Source organism: Mustela nivalis (genome assembly GCF_964662115.1).
Source record: "Mustela nivalis genome assembly, chromosome: 5".
In the NCBI taxonomy this organism is placed as follows: Eukaryota; Metazoa; Chordata; class Mammalia; order Carnivora; family Mustelidae; genus Mustela; species Mustela nivalis.
The window spans coordinates 118060493-118081836 of record NC_139024.1 but is presented as its reverse complement, the minus strand read 5'-3'; the positions used below and the strand labels follow the sequence as shown (position 1 = coordinate 118081836).

Below are 21344 nucleotides of genomic sequence, written 5' to 3'. Positions count from 1 at the left end.
CACTTCACGGGACTTCACTATTTGGGATTTTGATAAAAAACAAGCCTTGCCAGAGAGGTCTGACAAGCCAGCATTTATAATGCCTAAGAGTTAATTTAATATTATCTGGAGTCATAATTAAAAGGAACTTGGTTTAAGTTCCTTAAGTTCCTTTAAGCCTCTGCCTTCAGCTCATGATCCTAGGGTCCTGGGATCGAGCCCCACATGGGTTCTCTGCTCTGCAGGGAGCCTGCTTCCTCCTCTCTCTCTCTCCCTCTCTGTCTGCCTCTCTGCTTACTTGTGACCTCTGTGAAATAAATAAATAAAATCTTTAAAAAAATAAATAAAAATTAAAAAACAAAAACAAAAACATTTGCCTGTTATCTTAGAGTCCTTATAAAACAGAACCAATACATTAATTTAGGGTTTGACAAGAAGAGAGTCTCCCTGATCTTCTGTTTGGTTAAAAATTCCTCCTAACATGGTGTCATCTGAGGACAGTCCGAAAGCTGTGCGTTAACTCAGAATTCTAACCACTGAGTCCTGTTTTGAAGCTTGTCCTCTTGAGGGTAAAGGATTGCCATGTGGAAACATAATAGGGAAATTTCTTTTTCGTAACACATAAATTACTTAGTACTTCTGTCCTTTTCTCTTTTTTTAATCTAGAGCGATGCTTTATTTGAAATAGTTCTTCTGAGCTTAAGGTTTCTCTCTTAAAAAAAAAAAAAACCACACACAAAAACAAAAAACTGTTTTAATCAGGATCCACACCCAACAGGGGGCTTGAACTCACAACCCTAAGATCACAGGTCCCACGTTCTACCTGCTGAACTTCTGCCACTGACCTAACTGGCCAGGCACCACAATGTTCTTTCTTGCATCCAATGAGTGAGAACTCAAAGCAGGGAGAGGGGAAAAGAGGAGAAACGTACTTATCAGTTTGAAAGTCACAGTTTATCTTTCTACAATTAAACTAAGAGGAAAAAAGTGAAGAACCCACTGGTAGTAGGAAGAAACAAGAGTCTTCTAGGGCCTGGCGTTTGATGAGGTAGATACTCAGTTACTGTGCATTTCCGTTGCTTTTCTACCACAGCGAATTCAGCAGAGCCAAGGAAACATGCATGCCCGAGGCCAGGTTACTCTTCTTTTCCAGAACCCCTAACTGTATTGCTGGCAGGGTTGTTGTTGTCACAGTAGTTGGCTGTCCCCGGGACAAGTGGGGTGCTGGTCTGTTGCTACAGATCTTTATCCCAGCCTTCATCACAAGGAGGGGGGCACTGCCATGTGCGCACAGCCAGAGTCTCTTGTCCAAGGCTCCTGATTTGGTTGACAACATTCTGCTCAGTACAGCTTTTATCATCACAGCTTGAGATACGATGACTGATTCCGGCCGGGGAACCTGGTGAGCACTGAAGTGGCGAGCACTGACGGAACAAGCAACCAATTTACAACACCGGCATGACTCTTTCCGTACTCGATAAAATGGTGAGGAAACCTGCAGCTCTGGTGGGTTTTATTGTAGGGGCATTGTATTAGCTTTTCAGGCTCCACGGCTCGGTGTAAGCTTCTTCCCTGTAAGAAATGAAGGAGATGAATCCAAGTGCTGGGTGGACAGGCCCACCCCCACCCCGGAGTCACCTTCTCTCCCCGGCTACACTCACTTCCGGCTCCTGTTGTCAGGGGGTTATCCTTTCCTTCGTTATTGAACAACTGTAGGAATTAAAATTGTAGGGTATTGTTAATGCTCATGAGAAAATTCTCAGTTTTTTGAAGAAGCAGGACTGCAAGGATCTGAATTTTAAATGGCCTCGGAAGCTCGAGAATATGAAGAAGGATCCCATCACCACCTAGTGGCCGAGAGTGGAATCTACACTTGGAACAAGAAGCAAGGGCATTTGTCCATTTGGGAATACTCCAACATTTTTAACAAAAAAAAAAAAAAAAAGAGAGAGAGAGAGAGAGAAAAAGTTAGGCATACAAAAGCCAAAACAAATATGGCCAAATGTTGAGGCTTTGGTAGCGCGGTGCTTCTGCGGTTTGGCTATGCCTTTAACAGCAGCCGTGAAAATATGCTAGTCATGGCTCTGTCACTAAACAAACCCTAATTATATTTTTACATAACTGAATCTAAAGAGAACATACCAACAGAAGGAAACCCTTCAGCGTCAACTTTGGAAAGAAGGACTACATAACTAGAGACTGCTAGTAGCTGGAGAGTGAATGCAATCACCCAGAAACAGAGCATCGCTGTCCAATAGAACTATGCCGCAATGGTGGAAATGTTCTGTGTCTGAGCAGTCCGATAAAGTAGCCACATGCTAATGGCCCATGCAACTAAGGAGGTGAAATCTTCATTTAATTTTAAAATATTTAAATTCAAATTGTCAAAGCCACCTGTGACTAGTAGCTACCATACTGGGGCGCAGAGTAGAGCTTACAATCTTTCTCTAAAAATATGTAGGCCCTCTCTTAGTAGCTTTCAGTGGAGGCAGAACCATCCCATGGTGAAACTGCTAGAGAACTGAAACGTGAAAAAGAATGACACAAGCTGGGGCGCCTGGGTGGCTCAGTGGGTTAAGCTGCTGCCTTCGGCTGGGGTCTTGATCTCAGGGTCCTGGGATCGAGTCCCGCATCGGGCTCTCTGCTCAGCAGGGAGCCTGCTTCCCTCTCTCTCTCTCTGCCTGCCTCTCCATCTACTTGTGATTTCTCTCTGTCAAATAAATAAATAAAATCTTAAAAAAAAAAGAAAAAAGAATGACACAAGCAAGGGAAGGTGGAAAGAAAGAGTCTTGTCTGGTCACAGCTCATTAGACTTGAGGATATAAAATCTCAAAGACATAACAGGCCCACTAGCAAGTTAATAAAATTACAAAAGAAGTTAAGGAAGCACGAACAGTCCAATTCTACCACATACAGACGCTTCAACCATAGAAATAATCTTGGCAAACTTCCAACTCACATAGTTGAAAACCGCTGGGAACCAAGCCAAAGGAAATCACAAAGACAAAGAGCTCATAAACTTTACGAAAACATTTTTCCTGGTACATACAAAAAGGGGGGCACTTCAACACACCTCCTTCATTCGCCCTGTGAGTTTAAAGAGTTTTACCCTAAAGATCAAGCCAGATCCTCTTGTAGGACAGCACAAATAGCCCCCAAAGTCTGTCCCTCTAGACCTGTTGCAGTGGTAGATCTGTCTGGAGACGCTGTAGACTCTATTAAAAAACTTGGGAACAAAAAACATATCCCAGAATTCTAGGAACCTTGGGATACAGGATCAACAGCAACTATCAATCAGGAAAACCTAGTCTAATATGAGGGCTATTTTGAATATTGGGGCATGTGGAAGGGAAACTATATATAAGGCGAGATCAGCTGAGATAACATTAAAGGGGTTTACAAGAAACCAAAAAAGTTCCAGTGGTGATCTCGCCAGTCCCCGGGTATGTTATTTGAATTCACTAATGCAATTCTGGAAATTGGAAAAGCTACCACTTTGAACCTCTGGAATTCTACTTCCCTGGGGGGTGGGGGGAGAGGTAATATGAAAATGTCAAGTCTCTAGGAGAATATGCAAAATAACAATTATGATCAAATAATTGGAGAACCTGGAGATACCCATCCCACCAATAGAACTCACTGGCAGTCAAAAGGTAGGTGCATCTTGGAAGTTACAGCAATATTAGGAAGATTCGCTAATCCTTAAGTAGTACTTACTAAGTGCCAGGGACTGTTCCAAGTACATATATTTAACTCATCTAGTTGTAATATATAGAGATGTGAGATGTTAGCACTGTACTTGATATCATTTCCCCAGTAAAGGATCTTCCAAAATCAATCCTTGGTTAGTATACGTGCATCCATTTGGCTGGTGTATTCTTTTTAATACCAATAAATTATGTTCACCACCACAGTTTGCTTTCACTCGGCTGCCCTAACAAGCCACATTGACTGTATCACCGATATAAATTCTTCCACCCTGAGGCATAATCCAATAAAAACAGAATTTAAACAGCTGACCTAATGGGTGATGGGAGTTAAAGAGGGCACGCATTGTGATGAGCGCCGGGTATTATATGTAAGCGATGAATCACTGAATTCCCCTCCAGAAACCAAATTTGCACTGTATGTTAACTAAAATTAAAAATATATATATACAATAAACAGATGACCTAAATCCAATTCAAGTATTAAAATTGCTCATTACAATAATGACACATTAGCCAGGGGTTACAATTGGGCCTGTGAAGAACTTTTTTGTTGGGAAGGCATATCCTTTTTCTTGATCATTGTGGTGATTACACAATGCATGTTTGTCAAAACTTCTGAACAATTCAGCAAAGAAGGATAAATTTTACTGTGTGTAAATTATATCTCTGTAACACCGATTTTTTAAAAGTACTGCACCCAAAACCTGTCTTCCCTTATTGACTTAATGATTAACTTAATGATTAAAGTAAACTTTTGGGAAAAAATTTTTTTCCCAAAATCAGGTAAAAGCCTTTGCCCTTGAAACTCCTTACCTGAGAAAGGAGAACAGGAATCAATTGGTATGTTTGAATTCTGAAAACTGCATATCCACATCCATACTAAACTTGGGTCTCTTCACCAATTAGCAAAAATGGATCCAAATTTAGAAGCTCCTTAAACAGCAAGATGCTTTCGAGCCATGCTAATACAGTAACCACTAGCCCACTAGTAGCCACATGTGGCTAGATTAATTAAAATTAAATAAAATTAAAAGTAAAGTTCCTTAGGGGCGCTAACCACATTTCAAGTGCTCAATAGCCATCTGGGGCTACTGGCCACCATATTGGACTGCACAGATGTAGAACAGTTCCATTATTCTATAAAGTTGTATTGGATAATATTGCTTTATGGGCTAAACAGGTATACTGATCCCTGGAGTTTAATGATTTGAGTAAGACATACATAACTATATGGCATATATCTCTGAGAATTCAACTGGCTGGCATTGTTAACAAATTAAATCATTTTAAAAGGATGTATTAAATTAAAATTAAATCATCTTGTAAGGTTGCATACTGTAGCTATTCTACTGATGTTCCAGTAGGACAATGACCTCAAGATACTCAGACACCGGCCTAGCAACAGGGGCAACTCATGGCAGAGTCATGGAGGAAAGCGTGTTTCTCTAAGTGCATCCAAAAAGGCCTCCAAAAATTTAAGAAATTCCCAGTAGGAGGTGTGCCAGGAAAACCAAATAAGCAGACTATTTGTTTTTAATCTTCTGCTTAATGCTTTGCCTTGAACTGTTGGCCTTTAAGCCACCATTCATAGATAGATGACCTTGGAATGCTCCTCCCTCCATTAAGGCAAAAAACTGTGGTTTTATACAAATGATTTTTATGGAAATTATAAGACCATTTTATTGGTAAAAACCACTGCACAATTCCCCATTTTTGGATCTTACTTGAGAAATTGTTTAGAGACATGGCATGACAGAAAATACTAATTTTATCACCAATATCCATAATCTCTGATTGTTAAATAGAATTTTCCATTTCACAAGGTCACACGGACTTCCAGAATAAGTACTGGTTTCCCATCCTCCTCTCCGGTTACGTACGGTCACACACAAATTCTGTCCAATGAGCTGTATGCAGAACTGCTGTGTGCAACTTCTAGAAAGTGCCCTTATAAAAAGGGAGATGGGTCCTTCTTCCCCCTTCCCCCTTTCTGTTGTTTGGAATGTAGACAAGAAAGCCGGAACTCAGGCAGTCATACTGGACTTGAACAGGAAGAGCCATGTTGAGGCTGGTGGGAAAAGATAGAAGGAATCTGAACCCTGACACTGTTAAAGATCCTATCAGACCTGGGGTGTCATGAAAAAAAAAAAAAAAAAGAAAGAAAGAGAAGTCTGTCTTGGTTAAGCCACTATTGCATTCAGAATTTTCTGTTTCTCCCAGCTCAACCTAATCCTATGCAATATATATAGCATCTCTGGTTCTCAGCCAAAATGTAACAAGAGTAGACTCAATGAAATACAAAATGGAGCTCCCGGGGTGCTCCCCACCCTCAGGGGTCAGATAGATACGGACTGGCTTCCTCCTGTCCTGGCACAGGCAGGGCTTTCAGTGACCACTGGCTCACAAGCTATTTATCTTTTTTTTAAAATTTTATTTATTCATTTGACAAAGATTACAAGTAGACGGAGAGGCAGGCAAAGAGAGAGAGAAGGAAGCAGGCTCCCTGCTGAGCAGAGAGGCCCATGTGGGGCTCGATCCCAGGACCCTGGGAACATGACCTGAGCTGAAGGCAGAGGCTTTAACCCACTGAGCCACCCAGGCACCCCACAAGCTATTTATCTTCTATGTCACCACACCTCACATGGCGCCTTGTCCGACATCACACGCCTCCATGGGGCTTGTTAGTAAGGAGCAAATGTGGTTCTATGAGCCCCAGAAACGGGATGGGGGAGGATCCCAGGCACTGGGCATGTGGTGAGTGTGGGGCCATCTCGGATGATTTCAGACCTGGCATAGACTTATTTGTAGTAATAAGTCAATATCACACCTCAGTGGCAGTTACGCTTTTCAGTTTCCAGTGTTCAGTCGACATGGGTGGGATACAAGACTTAGGATCTCCAAAATACTTGCAATAAGATGAAGTTCGTCTTTTTTAAAAAATTAATTAATTAATTAATTAATTAGACACAGAGAGAGAGAGCATAAGTAGGCCAAGGCGGGGGGGGGGGGGGGGGCGGGAAACAAGCTCCCAGCTGAGCAGAGAGCACAATGTGGGGCTCGATTCCAGGACCCTGAGATCATGATCTGAGCCGAAGGCAGAGGCTTAACCCACTGAGCCACCCAGGCTCCCCTGAAGTTGCTCTTTAAAGACCCAGTATTCAGTATTGGGCGTGTTTGCAGCTAAATGGAGTCAGATATTTCTAAGCATCTTTTCTTAGTTGATGAATGTCATGTTTGACAGTGACAGAAACAGAACTACAGCAGCTATAACAGAAATAATAATAATAATGATAATGATAATGTTCTTATAGTTTAGTCAAGGAAAATATGTCAGAATTCATTCCATGGTGCCATACTTTTCTGACTTAATGGCTAACTCAATCTAAAATTAACAGCCTTGGGGCACCTGGGTGGCTCAGTGGGTTAAGCCTCTGCCTTCAGCTCACGTCATGATCCCCAGGGTCCTGGGATCGAGCCCCGCATCGGGCTTTCTGCTCTGCAGGGAGCCTGCTTCCTCCTCTCTCTGCCTGCCTCTCTGCCTACTTTTGATCTCTGTCTGTCAAATAAATAAATAAAATCTTTAAAAATAAATAAATAAAAATTAAAAAAATAATAAAAATAAAATAAAATAAAATTAACAGCCTTGTTCAGCAGCACAAGTCCTGTGGGGGGAAGGAAGCTGGATATTGACTTCCCACATACCGGTCCAACCAGTGGGCAGCAGACACCGCAGTCTGGCTGACCCCATTCCACACTCATCCTGACCCCTCTTTCCCCTCCTCAGACTTCCTTGCAATTAAGGATGGCTGCGTGACCCAAAAGCAGAAGTTTGCTAAAGAAACAGATGTGGCTGTCACTATGACTTACTTCTTCCATCTTGACTGTTGACGTGATAGCGAGATGTAGCTGCCACTTTGGGGAAACGAGGGGATGAGTACACGGAAGGAAGGGTAACGTTGAGAGATGGTGGAGTACAAAGATACCGTCTGGTCTCCGATAGCATCGACAAGTGGTCAAACTAACACCACCAACTGTCTTCCTCAGATTTCTTGTGATATGAGAAAAATTAATTCCTATTTGTTTTTAGCCACTGGTATTTTGGTGTTCCATGCCTGCTCTTGATGGCATTTCTACTGGATGCAGCAGGTCCCAGGAGGCCCTTCCAGACCTAGGGCATTTGGTTGCCTTTCTTACTCTGTCCCTTTGTTTATTTCCTACGGGTCTCTGAGCAGAGGATCGCCACACAGGCTGCAGTTTGGAATCATCCTGGGGAACTTTTACCAAAGTACCTTTGCCCAGGCCCCATGCCAGGTAAACTGAATCCACATCTCGAAGGGTACAGACAGGTATGAGTAATTTTTAAGAGCTCTTCTAGACTAGTTATTTACAATATTTCCTCCCCCAGCTCAGGACTCTCTTACACTCTTAAAAATTACTGAGAACCCCAAAGGCTTTCCTTGTATGTCTTATGTTATTGGTATTTATAGTATTCAAAATGAAAACTGAAAAAAGCAATACTTACCCTTTTAAAAACAGAAATAATAAGCTGCTTTCATATGTTTAAATTTTTCCATAATAAAAAAAGTAGGCAAAAATAACTTAGGGGATACGGGGCGCCTGGGTGGCTCAGTGGGTTAAGCCGCTGCCTTCGGCTCAGGTCATGATCCCAGGGTCCTGGGATCAAGCCCCACATCGGGCTCTCTGCTCAGCAGGGAGCCTGCTTCCTCCTCTCTCTCTGCCTGCCTCTCTGCCTGCTTGTGATCTCTCTCTATCAAATAAATAAATAAAATCTTTAAAAAAAAATAACTTAGGGGATAAAGGTTCTGTTTTATTTTGCTTTAAGTAGTCTCCATGCCCAGTGTGCAGCCCAATGCGGGGCTTGAACTCATGATCCTGAGATTAAGACCTGCGCTGAGAAGAGTCAGATGCTTAACTGACTAAACCACCCAGGTGCCCCAGGAAATACGTTTTTAAAGATTTCAAAGAGTTTTATCTGCTCCCATTTGGATCATGATTTGAAAAACACACACATACATACGGCCTAGGACATCTGAACACTGAGTGGATACTTGATAAAAATCATTATTAATTTTTAGATGTGATCACAGAATTGTGATATTTGTGCGCGTCCTTATCTCAGTGCTACCTACTGAAAAGTTCACAGATGGAATCATAGGATATCTGGGACAGCTTCAGAATAATCCAGGCGCAGGGCGCCTGGGTGGCTCAGCAGGTTAAGCCTCTGCCTTCCACTCACGTCATGGTCTGAGTGTCCTGGGATGGAGCCCCACATTGGGCTCTCTGCTCAGCAGAGAGCCTGCCTCCCCCTTTCTCTCTGCCTACTTGTGATCTCTCTCTGTCAAATAAATAAATAAATAAATAAATAAATAAAATCTTAAAAAAAATAATTCAGGTGAGGAGGAAGGAGTCAGTGAGGTAGAAACGAAACAAGATTGGCCATGAGTTGAAAATTTTTATCAAAAAAATTTGATTAAATTTTTTATCCATCTTCTGCTGACAGATAGCAGAAGATTCATTTTACCATTCTATGTTCATATATTTGAAATTTTCCATTAAAGAAAGTTCTAATAATAGATTAAAATCATCACACAGAAACCAGATAAAGCAAAGGAGAAAAAGCAGGGTTTTTTAACATTAGACAAAATATTCTGATCATTCAGTAAACAAGAAGAGGAATCTTTTTTAATTAATAAAACATAAAATCTTCAATGAAGACACAGTCATGGCCCACTTATCCATTTGGCACAGAACACAAGAAGGTCCACAGTGCTTTTGAGGGTTCATGAAAATGTTTACACTTCTTTTAAAATAGGAAATGAACTTTTAGGATGAAGAACACATTTTTTTTTAAAGACTTTATTTATTTATTTGACAGACAGAGATCACAAGTAGGCAGAGAGGCAGGCAGAGAGAGAGGGAAGCAGTTTCCCTACTAAGCAGAGAGCCCGACGCGGGGCCCGATCCCAGGACCCCGGGGTCATGACCCGAGCCAAAGGCAGAGGCTTAACCCACTGAGCCACCCAGGCGCCCAAGAGCACATCTTAATATATAAATATATAATACAAATGTATTTATCTATATACCGACACAGTCGCAAAATATAGCTCTGGATGTTTTTTGAGGATAGGGTCTAGAAAGGCAAATGTGTATAGGGCCCACAGATGTCATAATGCAGCCCTGGGTATCATGGTCATGGATGTTTATGTGCCGAAGAGAAAGCAGCAAAATGCAAACAGCGGAGATCCTGGACTCTGGAATTAGAGAGCTCATGACATTGTGGCTACAACCGCTGAACGTGACTTTGGGTTGGCCCTTGGGGAGAGGGTGAGTCAGGGAGTGCCAATATGGTCATGAATAGGCTGGTTGGATCCTGCTGGTCAAATTTACAGAAAAGGGTCTGCAGAGAGGGAAAGATAGCAAGCACCTCTTGGGGTGTCTTCTCAGCTATCCCACCTTATGTGGGAAGAGTGTCCCCAACACCTCCCTTACACTGTCCTAGGGCTTCATATAAATTATCTGTTGTCACACTGGGCCAACCAGCCATAAAAAGCTGGTTCTCAGGGAGAAAGCTCACCAGGGCTAGGGCTCCAGGAACCTAAACCACAGAGCCCAGAGACACAGAGGTTGAGAGTGGATTGATGGAGCGGTGTTTGTGGCCACATTCAAGGACAAAGTGTATGAACCCCTGGGGTCTCAGAACCTGCCTTTTTCTCTTCCCTATAAAGTCAACGCTCCCTCAAATCCTGAGTACCCTGACATTTTTATCATAAATTTTCTTTGGGGCTTAAGCTGTTCTGAATCACATTTTATGTTTGTAACATAAAGAAATTTTAGGGGCGCCTGGTTGGCTCAGTACATAGAGCATGTGACTCTTGACCTCAGACGTTGATTGTGGAATCTATTTGAAATTTTAAAAAGAAGAAGAAGAAGAAGGAGAAGGAGAAGAAGAAGAAGGAGGAGGAGGAGGAGAAGGAGGAGAAGAAATAGAAGGGCACGTTGGTGGCTCAGTCAGTTAAGTGTCTGCCTTCGGCTCAGGTTGTGATCCCAGGGTCCTGGGATTGAGTCCCACATCAGGCTCCCTGCTCAATAGGAAATCTGCTTTTCCCTCTGCCCCTCTCTCCCTATCCCCTCCCCTACTCATGCTACCTCTCTCTCACACACACAAAAATAAATAAATAAATTTTTTTAAAAAATTAAAGAAAGAAGAAAAGAGAAAAGAAAAGAAGAAAAGACAAGACAAGACTTTAGAAGTACAGGGACTTGATAACCCTAAGATCAGAAGTGTAAAGGGAAGCAGTGTGCCCCAAACCCCAGTGTGACACCAGTCATCTAGGCAAGGATGTTTAACCTCACCAGCATGGCCAGTTCCCCTCCCTTCTCTTTCCAGTGCAAAGGTTGTCACTAATGGGGCGATTATTCCTTGATAGAGAAAGCGCTCTCCCATTGTGCAGATGAGAAAACTGATGCTCATAGTAAAGAAATAGCCCCATCCAAACACCACTGGCAAGTTAAACACAGGAGAAGGCCTGGTAGGAGGGCAGAGAGATCTGCCAGCTAGCATCAATCAGTGACGACATCCCTCGCACTAAGTCTGCTCAACACTACCCTGCCTAGACCAGCAGCCACAGCCAACCTCTCTATCTGACTCCCTCTGCCACCAGGGCTCCAATCAAGGGGTGCTATTTCCCATCTTCTCTCTAACACAAATATCTCTGAAACACGTTTCTTAGTTTTTAGTTTTTACTTGTGTATTTCTATAGATTTTCAATTCTGAAAGAAATAGAGAAAATATTAAGTTATTAAAAATACAAGTGAAGGGGTCCTTGGGTGGCTCAGTGGATTAAAGCCTCTGCCTTAGGCTCAGGTCATGATCCCAGGCTCCTGGAATTGAGCCCCACATTGGGCTCTCTGCTCAGCAGGAAGCCTGCTTCCTCCTCTTTCTCTCTCTGCCTGCCTCTCTGCCTACTTGTGATCTCTGTCTGTCAAATAAATAAATAAAATCTAAAAAAAAAATACAAAAAGTTGCAGAGTTAGAAGAAATCTCTACGAGCACTGGTAGTGTAGGTGTACTTGAGTTAGTGAGAAGAACTGGCCCACTGTGTGACCCACCAATACGGCCCAGACCGAGGGGAGACGTGAAGTAACATAGGAATATGTCACTGTGACCCACATACTTTGGAGAGTGGAGTCCCAGCCCTGTAGAGGTGAAGTGGCAGGACCTGGTACATGACCTTCACACCAGCGGCCATAGTATCCAATGTCGCTTTTACCTGTTATGCTTTACAAAACCTTGTTCCTATTCAAAAGGCCTTCCACCTGGAAGTAAAATGTTACTAATAGAGGGGCGCTGGTGTGGCTCAGCCAGTTGGGTGTCTGTCTTCAGCTCAGGTCGTGATCCCAGGGTCCCGGGATGGAGTGCTGCATAGGGCTCCCAGCTCAAAGGGAGTCTGCTTCTCCTTCTCCCTCTGCCCCTTCCCTCCCGCTTGCGCTCATTATCTCTCTCGAGCTCTCTTGCACTCTCTCTCTCTCAAATAAATAAAGTATTTTAAAAGGATGTTTCTAGGGATGCCTAGGTGGCTCAGTTGTTAAGCGTCTGTCTTCAGCTCCGGTCATGATTCCAGGGTCCTGGGACCGCATTGGACTCCCTGCTCTGCGGGAAAACTGCTTCTCCCTCTCCCACTCCCCCTGCTTGCGTTCCCTCTCTCGCTGTGTCTCTCTCTGTCAAATAGATAAATAAAAGTCTTAAACACAAACAAAAAAAGACTTTTACTGCTAGAAAGAGAAGCCAGAGCAAATGGATTGCCACGCCCCTGTTACCTGAGGGAAGGTAATGTGGTGGGCTGGCTCTCACTGAGGTTTATTCTACCATCTTGGCGGTTTGAGCCCTAAAGGAGGTGTCCTTATAGATGTCCCTGGTCTTCATTCAGGGACCAGTGGGACAAGTCTTCCCAATTGAGTTGGCAGTCAGCCGGTAGTGCTGGTTCCCATGAAACTACTCTGACGGTGAGAAAAATAAGAAAAAAATAAAAGGAAGCCAATTGCAAGCACCCAGAGGAGATTTTTGCTCACTTGCGCAGGCTTGTGAGCCTTTTAGGATACCACGGCCTTTTAGGATATGGCCCTAACAAACTTGCAGGAATAGGGGCTACATACCCACAAAACTGGGTTACCACCCCCTACTGCACAGGCACTTCTTTCTGAGGCAACTAGCCTTACCTTGACACATGTCCTTCCCTGTCCGTTTCTCAGCCCTACCCCCGCTCCTCCCGCTGGCGAGCCTGATCTGTTCAGAAACTACAAATCCCAGCATGCAACACAGCCAAGGAGCAGGAGGCCTTCTGGGATATGTAGTGCTCCCAGGTACAGTGATTCAAGTGGTCCAAACTTTACAAGGCGTTTTTTCAAGATAAGTTAGGATGCAAAAAAATCTCAGCACAAGGCTAAAATGCATCCTCAAGAATGTGAAGGGCTAGAGCACCCATCCCCACGGTATTCACGCTAGATCTCACTACCCCTATGTGGCTGTTTGGCTGTGGGTCTGTGGTCAGGCCCTTCACAACCTCATCCAATCTGGGAGGGGCCTTGCTAATGCATACATCTGTCATTATCACTTATCTTTCCAAACATCATCAGTGACTCCCTCTTCCTTATTGGGTTCAAGTTCAACTTCTTTGAGAGGCAGTCAAGAGTTTCAGAACCCAGCCCTTCCTGCAAGAGTTTGTATTCTAACCCAATCAAACCCAAAGTAGCTCCCCAAAGTCTCTGCCCCTCTCCTCTTTATCTGCTCCCCACCCCATCCAGAAACTCGCACTGCCCACAGCCACTGGAGCCACTGCCAGCACCCACATGTTTGGATATCCGGGCCCCTGCGCTACCCATCCAACACCATCCCAAACCTACCCCCTCCCAACACCATCCCAAAACTACCATCCCAAACACCAACACCATCCCAAAACTACCCCCTCACCTCTGGAGTCCTGCCCTTCAAATCCTCCCATCTTTCCTCAGAGCCAGGCCCTCACTTGCCCCACAGGAGGCAGAAATCCTGCTGCAAGGAGAGGGCTGTGCTTCTGGCATTCTCTGAGGCAACTTGGCACAGCATTGCTTGTGAAACTGTTGTCTGGGGTTTGTTGGCATTCTAGCTAAATAGGCTTTTGTGGATTGGCCTGGGACCCAACTGCGGTGTATAAATGTTATTTGAGTGAATGTATGGCATTGTTTCCATGGAGAAAATCCCTCTGAGCTCAGAGCATCTGACCAAAAGTGACCTTTGGGGACACTCCCCTTTGTGCCCTGGAGGCAACATCTGTGGGTTTGGCTCCAATTGCAGAGAGGGCCCGGAGAAGCCTCAGCTCTGGCCCAGCTTGGCTGGGAGTAGGTGTGGGCAAGGATCTATTTAGGTCGGATCTTCCCTTGAGCTGAGGCCCAGGAGGAAGGGGAGGGGGCTGCCCGAAGCCTTCGGGACTTGAAGATGAAGATGGAGGGCGCGAGTGATCCCAAAAACCCATCCACTGCCTGGCCCCGAAAAGACGAGATCAGGGGGGTTCGGCCTCCATTCGGCCTTTTCTTGGGTTAGGAGAGTGGGGGTTCAGGGGGTGACGAAGGAAGGAGCAGCATGTTAAGGATGCCTTATTCCGCTTGCCCTTTGGCGGGCCGAGGTCTTGGCGCCTGCACCAGGGGGCAGCAGAGGCGGAGAGATGCGCGCGGAGGAGGGTTTGTTTTTTGGAGGGATGGCAGTTTGTTTTCACCTGCAAATGGTTTTCCTGCCCACCATCGATGCCAGGCTGGGCTTCTAGATCCCATAAGAAAGCTTCCTTCGATCAACCATGAGCTAGCTCCACCACTCTAGGCTTTCAGAGACAGGAATTCTGTCCTCGGGGGCGGGGCAGGGGGGGGTGATAATCAAAGCTGTGCCGTCGGGGATCCAGCGGGGAGGGGCGGGACGCTGCCTTCCGGTCCTCGGGGTCCCTCCCCGGCCCGCCTGGTTGCGGGGGTTGCGGCTGCCCGCACGCGCGCACTGATCCTCTCGCACTCGGACACCCGCAGCCACGCGTCCAGCGAAGAAGGGGTGTCCCGATTAGAAGGAGGCGTGGAGTTAAATTTTATTCTACTGCCAGGACTGGAGGGAGCCAGGAAATGCTGTATGAGGATGGGAAGCCTCAAGAGAGGTGGGGAGGTTAGCTAGGGACGCCTGGCTGAGCTGCTGCCCTGAACAGAATGGCCCTACCCAGACCCAGAGGGCACAGAGCTCCTGAGTAAGCCTTGAGAGGGGCCGCTAGGGAAGAAGTGGGGGCGGCAAAGCACGCGATGGGACGAGGACTGTGCACCTGACACAAAGAGAAGCCTGGATCGGGATAGCGGTAATACTGGCAGGTGCAAGTAGCCTTCGACCACACCCATAGCCGGGGGGGGGGGGGGGGGGGGTGGCTGCAGGAAACATTGTCTTGGACATGAGCCTCAGTTTCCTCATTTGCAAAGAGTTGAGACTAGACCTTGTGAGGCCCCCTTCCACCCCTGAGGTCCCTAAAGATGGGAAATGGGGGTGCGGAAAGGTCGTGTTTGATCTGGACACAAGGAAGACAAGCACACCCTCACCCAAAAACGATCCAGCACCCATGTCACACGGAACCCTGTCTCCCCACACAACGTCACTGAGAGATCAGCTTGTGAGTCTGGACTTGTCAGCCAGGTTTCATGAACTCTTTCTGGGCCTTGACACCACGAAAGGACAGGCCCTCTGGGGAAAGGGATGAACCCTTCCATTTCTGGGAAAGCCTCAGCCAGCAAAGAGGTCTGGGTCTGGGGAGAGGGTTGAAATAACAAGCACCAACACAGGCACCCCGGAAGGAGATCACATTATTTAACCATCAGTTAGAAAGGACACTGGTCGTAGGGCTAGACAAGGTCCTGGGAGTCCCTTCCATCCAGACGCCACACATTAACCCTTCCATAGGGATCAGTGAAGGTGAGGGGGCGCTCAGGGGTGGGACCAGGGTGGCCAGGAAGGCAGTGGGATACTGGGGGGCTCACAGCCATGGGATTGATGAGCTGATAAGGACGAATTTCCATATTTCAACAGTGCTGAATACAGGCCCTGCTCTCACCCCTCACCCTTCTGTTTCCCCCCACCCCCGAGGGGATGTGGCCTGCTCCCCAAGTTGCAGGCAGTTCCTGCAAGCCCCAGACCAAGTGAGAGACAGATGGTGTGTGGGTCAGGGAGCCCAACACCTGGAAGGTGGAGCAGGGGAAGCCCCACCCTGGGCAAAGAGAATCAGACCCTGAGGCAAAGGAGACCATATATTCCAACATTCACAGTGGGTTCTACAGGCGGGCTGTGAGGGAGGTGGGGTTTGGCCTGAAAATGTCCCCCCACAGTCACTGAGCCCTGAGGCAAGGAGGAGGGGGCTGGGGCTCACCCTTGGAGAGCCCTGTCTCCAGAGTCCGCTAATTTTTGTTGGCGTTTCTCTCTTTATCTTTTTTTGTTCTTTTGTTCTCCATTCTTTAAATAATTAATATAATTACTTTTAAATACAAAATACACAGTGTCCTTTCTCTTCTCTTCTGCTTGTTTGGGGGTGGTTGGGAGGTGAGTTTTAAATAAGGGTCCCAGCTGTCTAACAGGTCACGGGCTCCAGGTGGAAGGGCCAAGAACCCCAGATGCCCCCCCCCGGGGTGCCCAGCTCACGCTTTACCCCTCCCCTGGTCTGCCCCTGATTGGGGGCTCTCCGTGCCCTGGCCCAAAGCCCCCTAGATGGTGAGGAGCCCTCTTGGGAGGCGGCACAGAGCTAATGCTGTGGGATTCCAGGTGGGCCTGGTTTCGGTGCATGGGGTTAGACTGAGCAGGTCCTAGCCCATGAAACAGACAGGCCCCAACAGCACCCCTCCCCGCCGAGGGGGGGCCCCCAGGTCTGAGAAGGAGGCATCCAGCACTGGTAGCTGCTCCAGCACGGGCGTCCGCACCTCCAGCACCGTCCGGCCTTGCTGTGTCTTGAGGGGAAGACAGGAGAGAGGGAGCAGTGAGCGTGGTGGAGGGGCGCGTGCACACACACACACCCCAAGATCCCCCAGGCTTGGCACCAGGCTCGCTTCTCCTCTGAGGGCCCTAAGATGCTGTTCCTCCCAATCCTTGTCACGTGGTCAGACTTGATAGATTTTCTTCCTCAAATGTCTTCCAGGGTTGGGGTTGGGAAAGCTAGGGCGATGTGTGTGTGTGTGTCTGCACACGTGCACACATGCATGGGTGCACACATCCACGTATGCTCACGAGCCAGTCTGTGTGTTTGTCTTTGAGACTATCCCCCTGGGGTGGTTGTGTGAGTCAGCGTGACTCCACGGGGTGTGTAAACACGTGTCTGCAGTGTAACTGCGTGATAACATCAGACACAATTCCCCGTGTGTGCATGTGTGACCCTGTCCAGGCAGCGCCAGGGGTGTATGCACATTCTGTGGGTATCTGTGTGCTCCTGTGCCTTCACGGGGCGGGGGTGATTTGGACCCCTGCGTGCCTTTATCCGACAGCCTGTGTGAATGTATGCACCAGCCTGCGTGACTCACTCTGGGTGATGCTGATGTGCGCACAGAGGTGAAGCCCATCTCCCATCCTTCCCACCCTCCTTGCCATCAACACCTCCTCAGGTATATCTGACACCAAGAAGCTAGAGCCTCCTGCTCTTCCTGCGTGCCTCCGCCCAAAGAGTCTTCCTGCAGCCTGACTCGGGAATGCACCCTGATCCAGCTCTTCCTGCTTCCCACCTGACAGCCGTCTCTGAATTCCTTGACATAGGGGCTGGTCTCCAGGCTCAGCTCATCCTCATTGGCCCCCCGGAGCTTCAGGGGACCGCCTTGGGCCATCCCAGAGCAGGGGTAGGAGACATCCTGATGGGCTGAGACACTGAGCAGCCGCAGGAAGGTGAGCTGCACCACACCGACTGGGGAGCCTTCTGAGTCGACGTAAGAGAACTGGCGGGAGAGAGGCTGGTGGTGAGGGGTAGATGGAACAGGGCTGGCAGAGCATCTACAGAAGCGGGGTCCCCAGGGCTGGGGTCACGGGCAGGGAATGGGTGGGCAGAAAGAGCTGAGGGAGAAATGGACCAGAGCAGGAGGCTGGGACTGACTGAGGGTAAACAGAAGGCAAGCTTTGTCTAAGGTTGTCGAGGGAAAAGGCAGCGGGATGGTGGTAAGAAGGGAAGAGCCAAGGAAAGAAGGTGCCCAGGCTCTGTAGTGCCAGGGCGCCTGTCACAGAAACCCAGAAGCCACTGGGACTGTGAGTGGGGCAGGGGAGGGAAGGAGGGCAGCCCTCACTTGCGTGACATCATCTCTGGGTGTCACACATGTTTCCCCTCCAGCTGTAAAGTTGCAGAAAACCCGGAAGGCATCCCGAGCACAGCCCTGGTTGGGGTCCACCCAGTACTCTCCTGTTGGGTGAGGGAGAGGAAAGGGTCAGGGTCCCCACAGGCGGGACCCAAGACACTCCTTGCCCCCCTTCCCACTCCCACCCCGCTGCTCCAAACTCCCACCCTCCCCACCATGCCCTCAGTCTCCAGGTCCCACTGTGCCCTGGAATCCCACAACGCTGCCCACCCTACTTCATGCCCCATCACCACCTTACACCCCTGCCCGTCTGTGGCACCCTTCCCCACAGTGGCATGCCCAGGCCCCCGATGGAGGGGGCAGGAGCACTGACACCTCACGTCGGTACAATATGTGGTGGTAGATTCGCACGCGTGCCCGTCTGTGTAAATGCAAGCACGTGTGTACACGTGTGTATGTTTGTCACTTCTTGCAGGCAGCAGGCTGATCGTGAGCCGGTCTGCACCAGGAGGACCAGATCAGTTGTCAAATATTGAAAAACTCCCCACCTGGCTGGTGAAGAGCTGCCATTCCAGGCCCCTTGACCCTCACCCCCACCCCACCCCTTCCCCCAAGAAGTCCCTGCATCCACTCTGCTTTTCATCCTGTTGTAACGCCGTCTCCTGAGGCTGGCACTGACCGTCGGGCAGCTCCGGGTGGCAGAGCTTCAGGTCCTGGCATGTACGAGCGGGGCTGTCCTGGGTCCCTGTCGGCCGCCTCATCTGCTCAATCTCCTCCCGCAAGGAGTCGAGGGAACCAAAGATCTCCTCCAGCCCCCCAGCACTGCCTGGAGCCCCCCCAGTCGGCATGGCCTCATCCTGCATCAGGCGGCTTCCGTCCACGGAGCGCCGAGTCTTCTTGGGCATCTGGATGGGCAGGGGCTGGATCACCTCACCAGGGGGGCCCTGTGTGGAAGGAAGAATGGAAAAGGTGAGAGACAAATGGATAGGAGGTAGAAGCCAAGAATCTCTGAGAAAGAGAGGCAGAGGCGGAGCAGACAGAGGCAGGCCCTGACTTGCAACTCACCGGGTGTCCTGGAGGACCCTGGACGCCCTTCTCTCCCTTGGGTCCAGCTGGGCCCTGCCAAAGGAGTAAATGAGCTCATGGAGGAATCAAGGGCTCATGCATGCAGTCAAGGCCGCAGAAGGGTCAAGTCAGTCTCTGGGCTGGGAATGAGCAGCTCTGCTGGAGGGAGCATGTTTGCCCTGGAGAGAAAGTGTCAAGTCTGGCTGGGGGAAGGGGGCAGAGCTCAGAGCTGGCTGGGGGTCACTCACTGTGGCTCCTTTGGCTCCTTTGGGGCCAGCAGGTCCCTGGGAAATGAGGAAGAAGAAAGAGATGGTCACCATGGGGGCAGGGTAGGACAAGGAGGAATGGAGAGGCAAAGTCATGAGTCCACAGGACCCTGGCTTTACTATAGGAGGGGCAGGCCTGAGGGAACACGGGGACATTCCAGAGGCCCTGGAAGGATGGGGGAGGAGACACTGTGTAAGGACATATGGAGGACACTGGGGCCTGTTCTGCTTGGCTGGTGGTTGCCATGGATGCCATTGGGGGATTATGGAGGGAGAGCAGTAGGGTTTAGGGGATTTAGTGAGGAACAGATGGGGTACTCACGGGGAGGCCGGGAGGCCCTCCAGGACCAATAGGGCCAGATGCTCCGGGGATACCCTAGGAAGGAAAAGGACATGGTTCAACTGGGTCCCCCTCCACACCCCTCCTGACCCCCCCAACCCCCAGCTGAGTCTCCACCTCCACCCTCCCCACCCCCACCACGAATCCCCACACTCATCCTCCCAGACCTTCCAGGACCATGTCCTCACCGTCTCTCCCTTCTGTCCAGCAGAGCCCTGAGGGCCAGGAAGTCCCCGATCACCCTTCTCTCCCTGTTCCCCAGGGGGCCCGATCAGCCCGATGAGACCTGGGTGACCCTGGAGAAAGGACAGGTGGTCGGTCGGGGGAGGCAGAAAGGAAGAAACACGCATGCAGAAGGAGGAGTCCACAGGGGTCAGAGCCCAAATGACAGGAGAGACTCGGGCAGGGGGCTGAGGACAGAGCAGGGCCTGTGAACAGCCCTCACTGAGCAAGGACCCCAGAGACTCAGTGTCGGAGCCCTGAAACACAGTGGTAGACACTCAGGGCCCCCACAGTCCTCCGGGCTGAGGGTAAGGGGAGATACCCAGCCGCAGGTCTGCACTCACCTTCTCGCCCTTGGCTCCAATATCACCTCGCAGGCCAGGAAGTCCCGGCGGTCCCTGTGGGGAGATAGAAATCACTCTGTGCATGGAAAAGTGGGACCGAGCTCTCCCCAGAGCCATGTCCCACCTCCTCCAGGGCTTTAGCTGGATGCCCACTGCCCAAGAGCACCACCAGCCTCGCCCCACCCACCCCACCCAATCCAGAGTCACTCACCAGAGGACCTGGAGGTCCTGCCTGGCCTGTGGCCCCAGGACGGCCTTGCTGACCCTGCAGATTCAAGGGGACCACAGAGATCAGGAGAACTGTCCCCACATGGGCACCCTTCTGACCCCTCCTGCCCTCAGCCAAGCTGCTCCACTCCATGACTCACCACTGAGCCTGGGAGTCCCCTTAGACCATCAGGACCAGGTTTCCCTGCTGGGCCTGCGGGACCCACAGGGCCTGTCTTCCCCGGGGCACCCACAGCACCGGGATCCCCCTGAAACATATACAAGGAATGAGTCTTAAAGGGCAGAGGAAGGGGGTAAGGGTGGAGGTAGGGGGTCCAATGTGGAAAGGATGAGACAGAGAGGAGGGGCCAAACCCCAGGAGCCCCAAAGCAGGAACAGGAATAAGTACAGGGAACCCCCCTAGAGAGAAGAGGCTCAATATGGGGTAGACATCTGGAGAGAGGAATCTGAGGAGCCAGAGGTGCCAGAAGATAGGGGGAATATTCCAGCACCCAGGATGGCCTCTCCCTCACCTTGGCTCCCTTCTCTCCTTGCCGCCCCTCAGGACCAGGGGTGCCAGCAGGACCCTGCAGGTAGAGACAGGAAGAAAAAGTCAGTGAGTCACCAGGCTCAGCTGCTTCCCCGTCCTGTTCTCCTGGCTCCGGGCACCATGAGCCTGTGCATGTGTGTGCTTGCCTGCACGTGTGAACGTGCGCACGTGCGCACACACACGTGCATGCACCAACAGAGTTGCAGAAGCTGATTCCCAAACAAGCTGGTAGAGCTGTACCAGTTGTTAAAATAACGAGGAGTTCTGTATATTCAGGGAAGAGCCACCTGCCTGCACACAGTCTACCATCCATACACCTTCTATCCCAGC

General features: G+C 48.9%; 1 protein-coding gene and 1 long non-coding RNA gene across 10 annotated transcripts in view; both read right to left on the bottom strand.

The window, feature by feature from the left end:
* Positions 1-717: 717 nt before the first annotated feature.
* Positions 718-13813, bottom strand: LOC309865823. Its single transcript, XR_014312273.1, has 3 exons — positions 13678-13813; positions 1641-1689; positions 718-1551 (listed from the first exon to the last, which is right to left on the bottom strand). It is a non-coding gene; the product is annotated as an uncharacterized lncRNA (long non-coding RNA).
* Positions 13814-15549: 1736 nt separating this feature from the next.
* The window catches only part of COL11A2 (collagen type XI alpha 2 chain), a 29738-nt gene continuing 23943 nt past the window's right edge, over positions 15550-21344 (bottom strand). For all 9 annotated transcript variants that reach the window (XM_082732536.1, XM_082732539.1, XM_082732540.1 and 6 more), the window contains 12 exons: positions 20998-21051; positions 20626-20733; positions 20469-20522; positions 20258-20311; positions 19880-19987; positions 19674-19727; positions 19334-19369; positions 19086-19139; positions 18700-18964; positions 18012-18124; positions 17463-17669; positions 15550-16697 (listed from right to left, as the gene is read on the bottom strand). In XM_082732536.1, coding sequence (XP_082588662.1) covers positions 16557-16697; positions 17463-17669; positions 18012-18124; positions 18700-18964; positions 19086-19139; positions 19334-19369; positions 19674-19727; positions 19880-19987; positions 20258-20311; positions 20469-20522; positions 20626-20733; positions 20998-21051 — 1248 coding nt within the window. In that variant the 3' untranslated portion in view covers positions 15550-16556. The remainder of the gene's footprint in view (positions 16698-17462; positions 17670-18011; positions 18125-18699; positions 18965-19085; positions 19140-19333; positions 19370-19673; positions 19728-19879; positions 19988-20257; positions 20312-20468; positions 20523-20625; positions 20734-20997; positions 21052-21344) is intronic.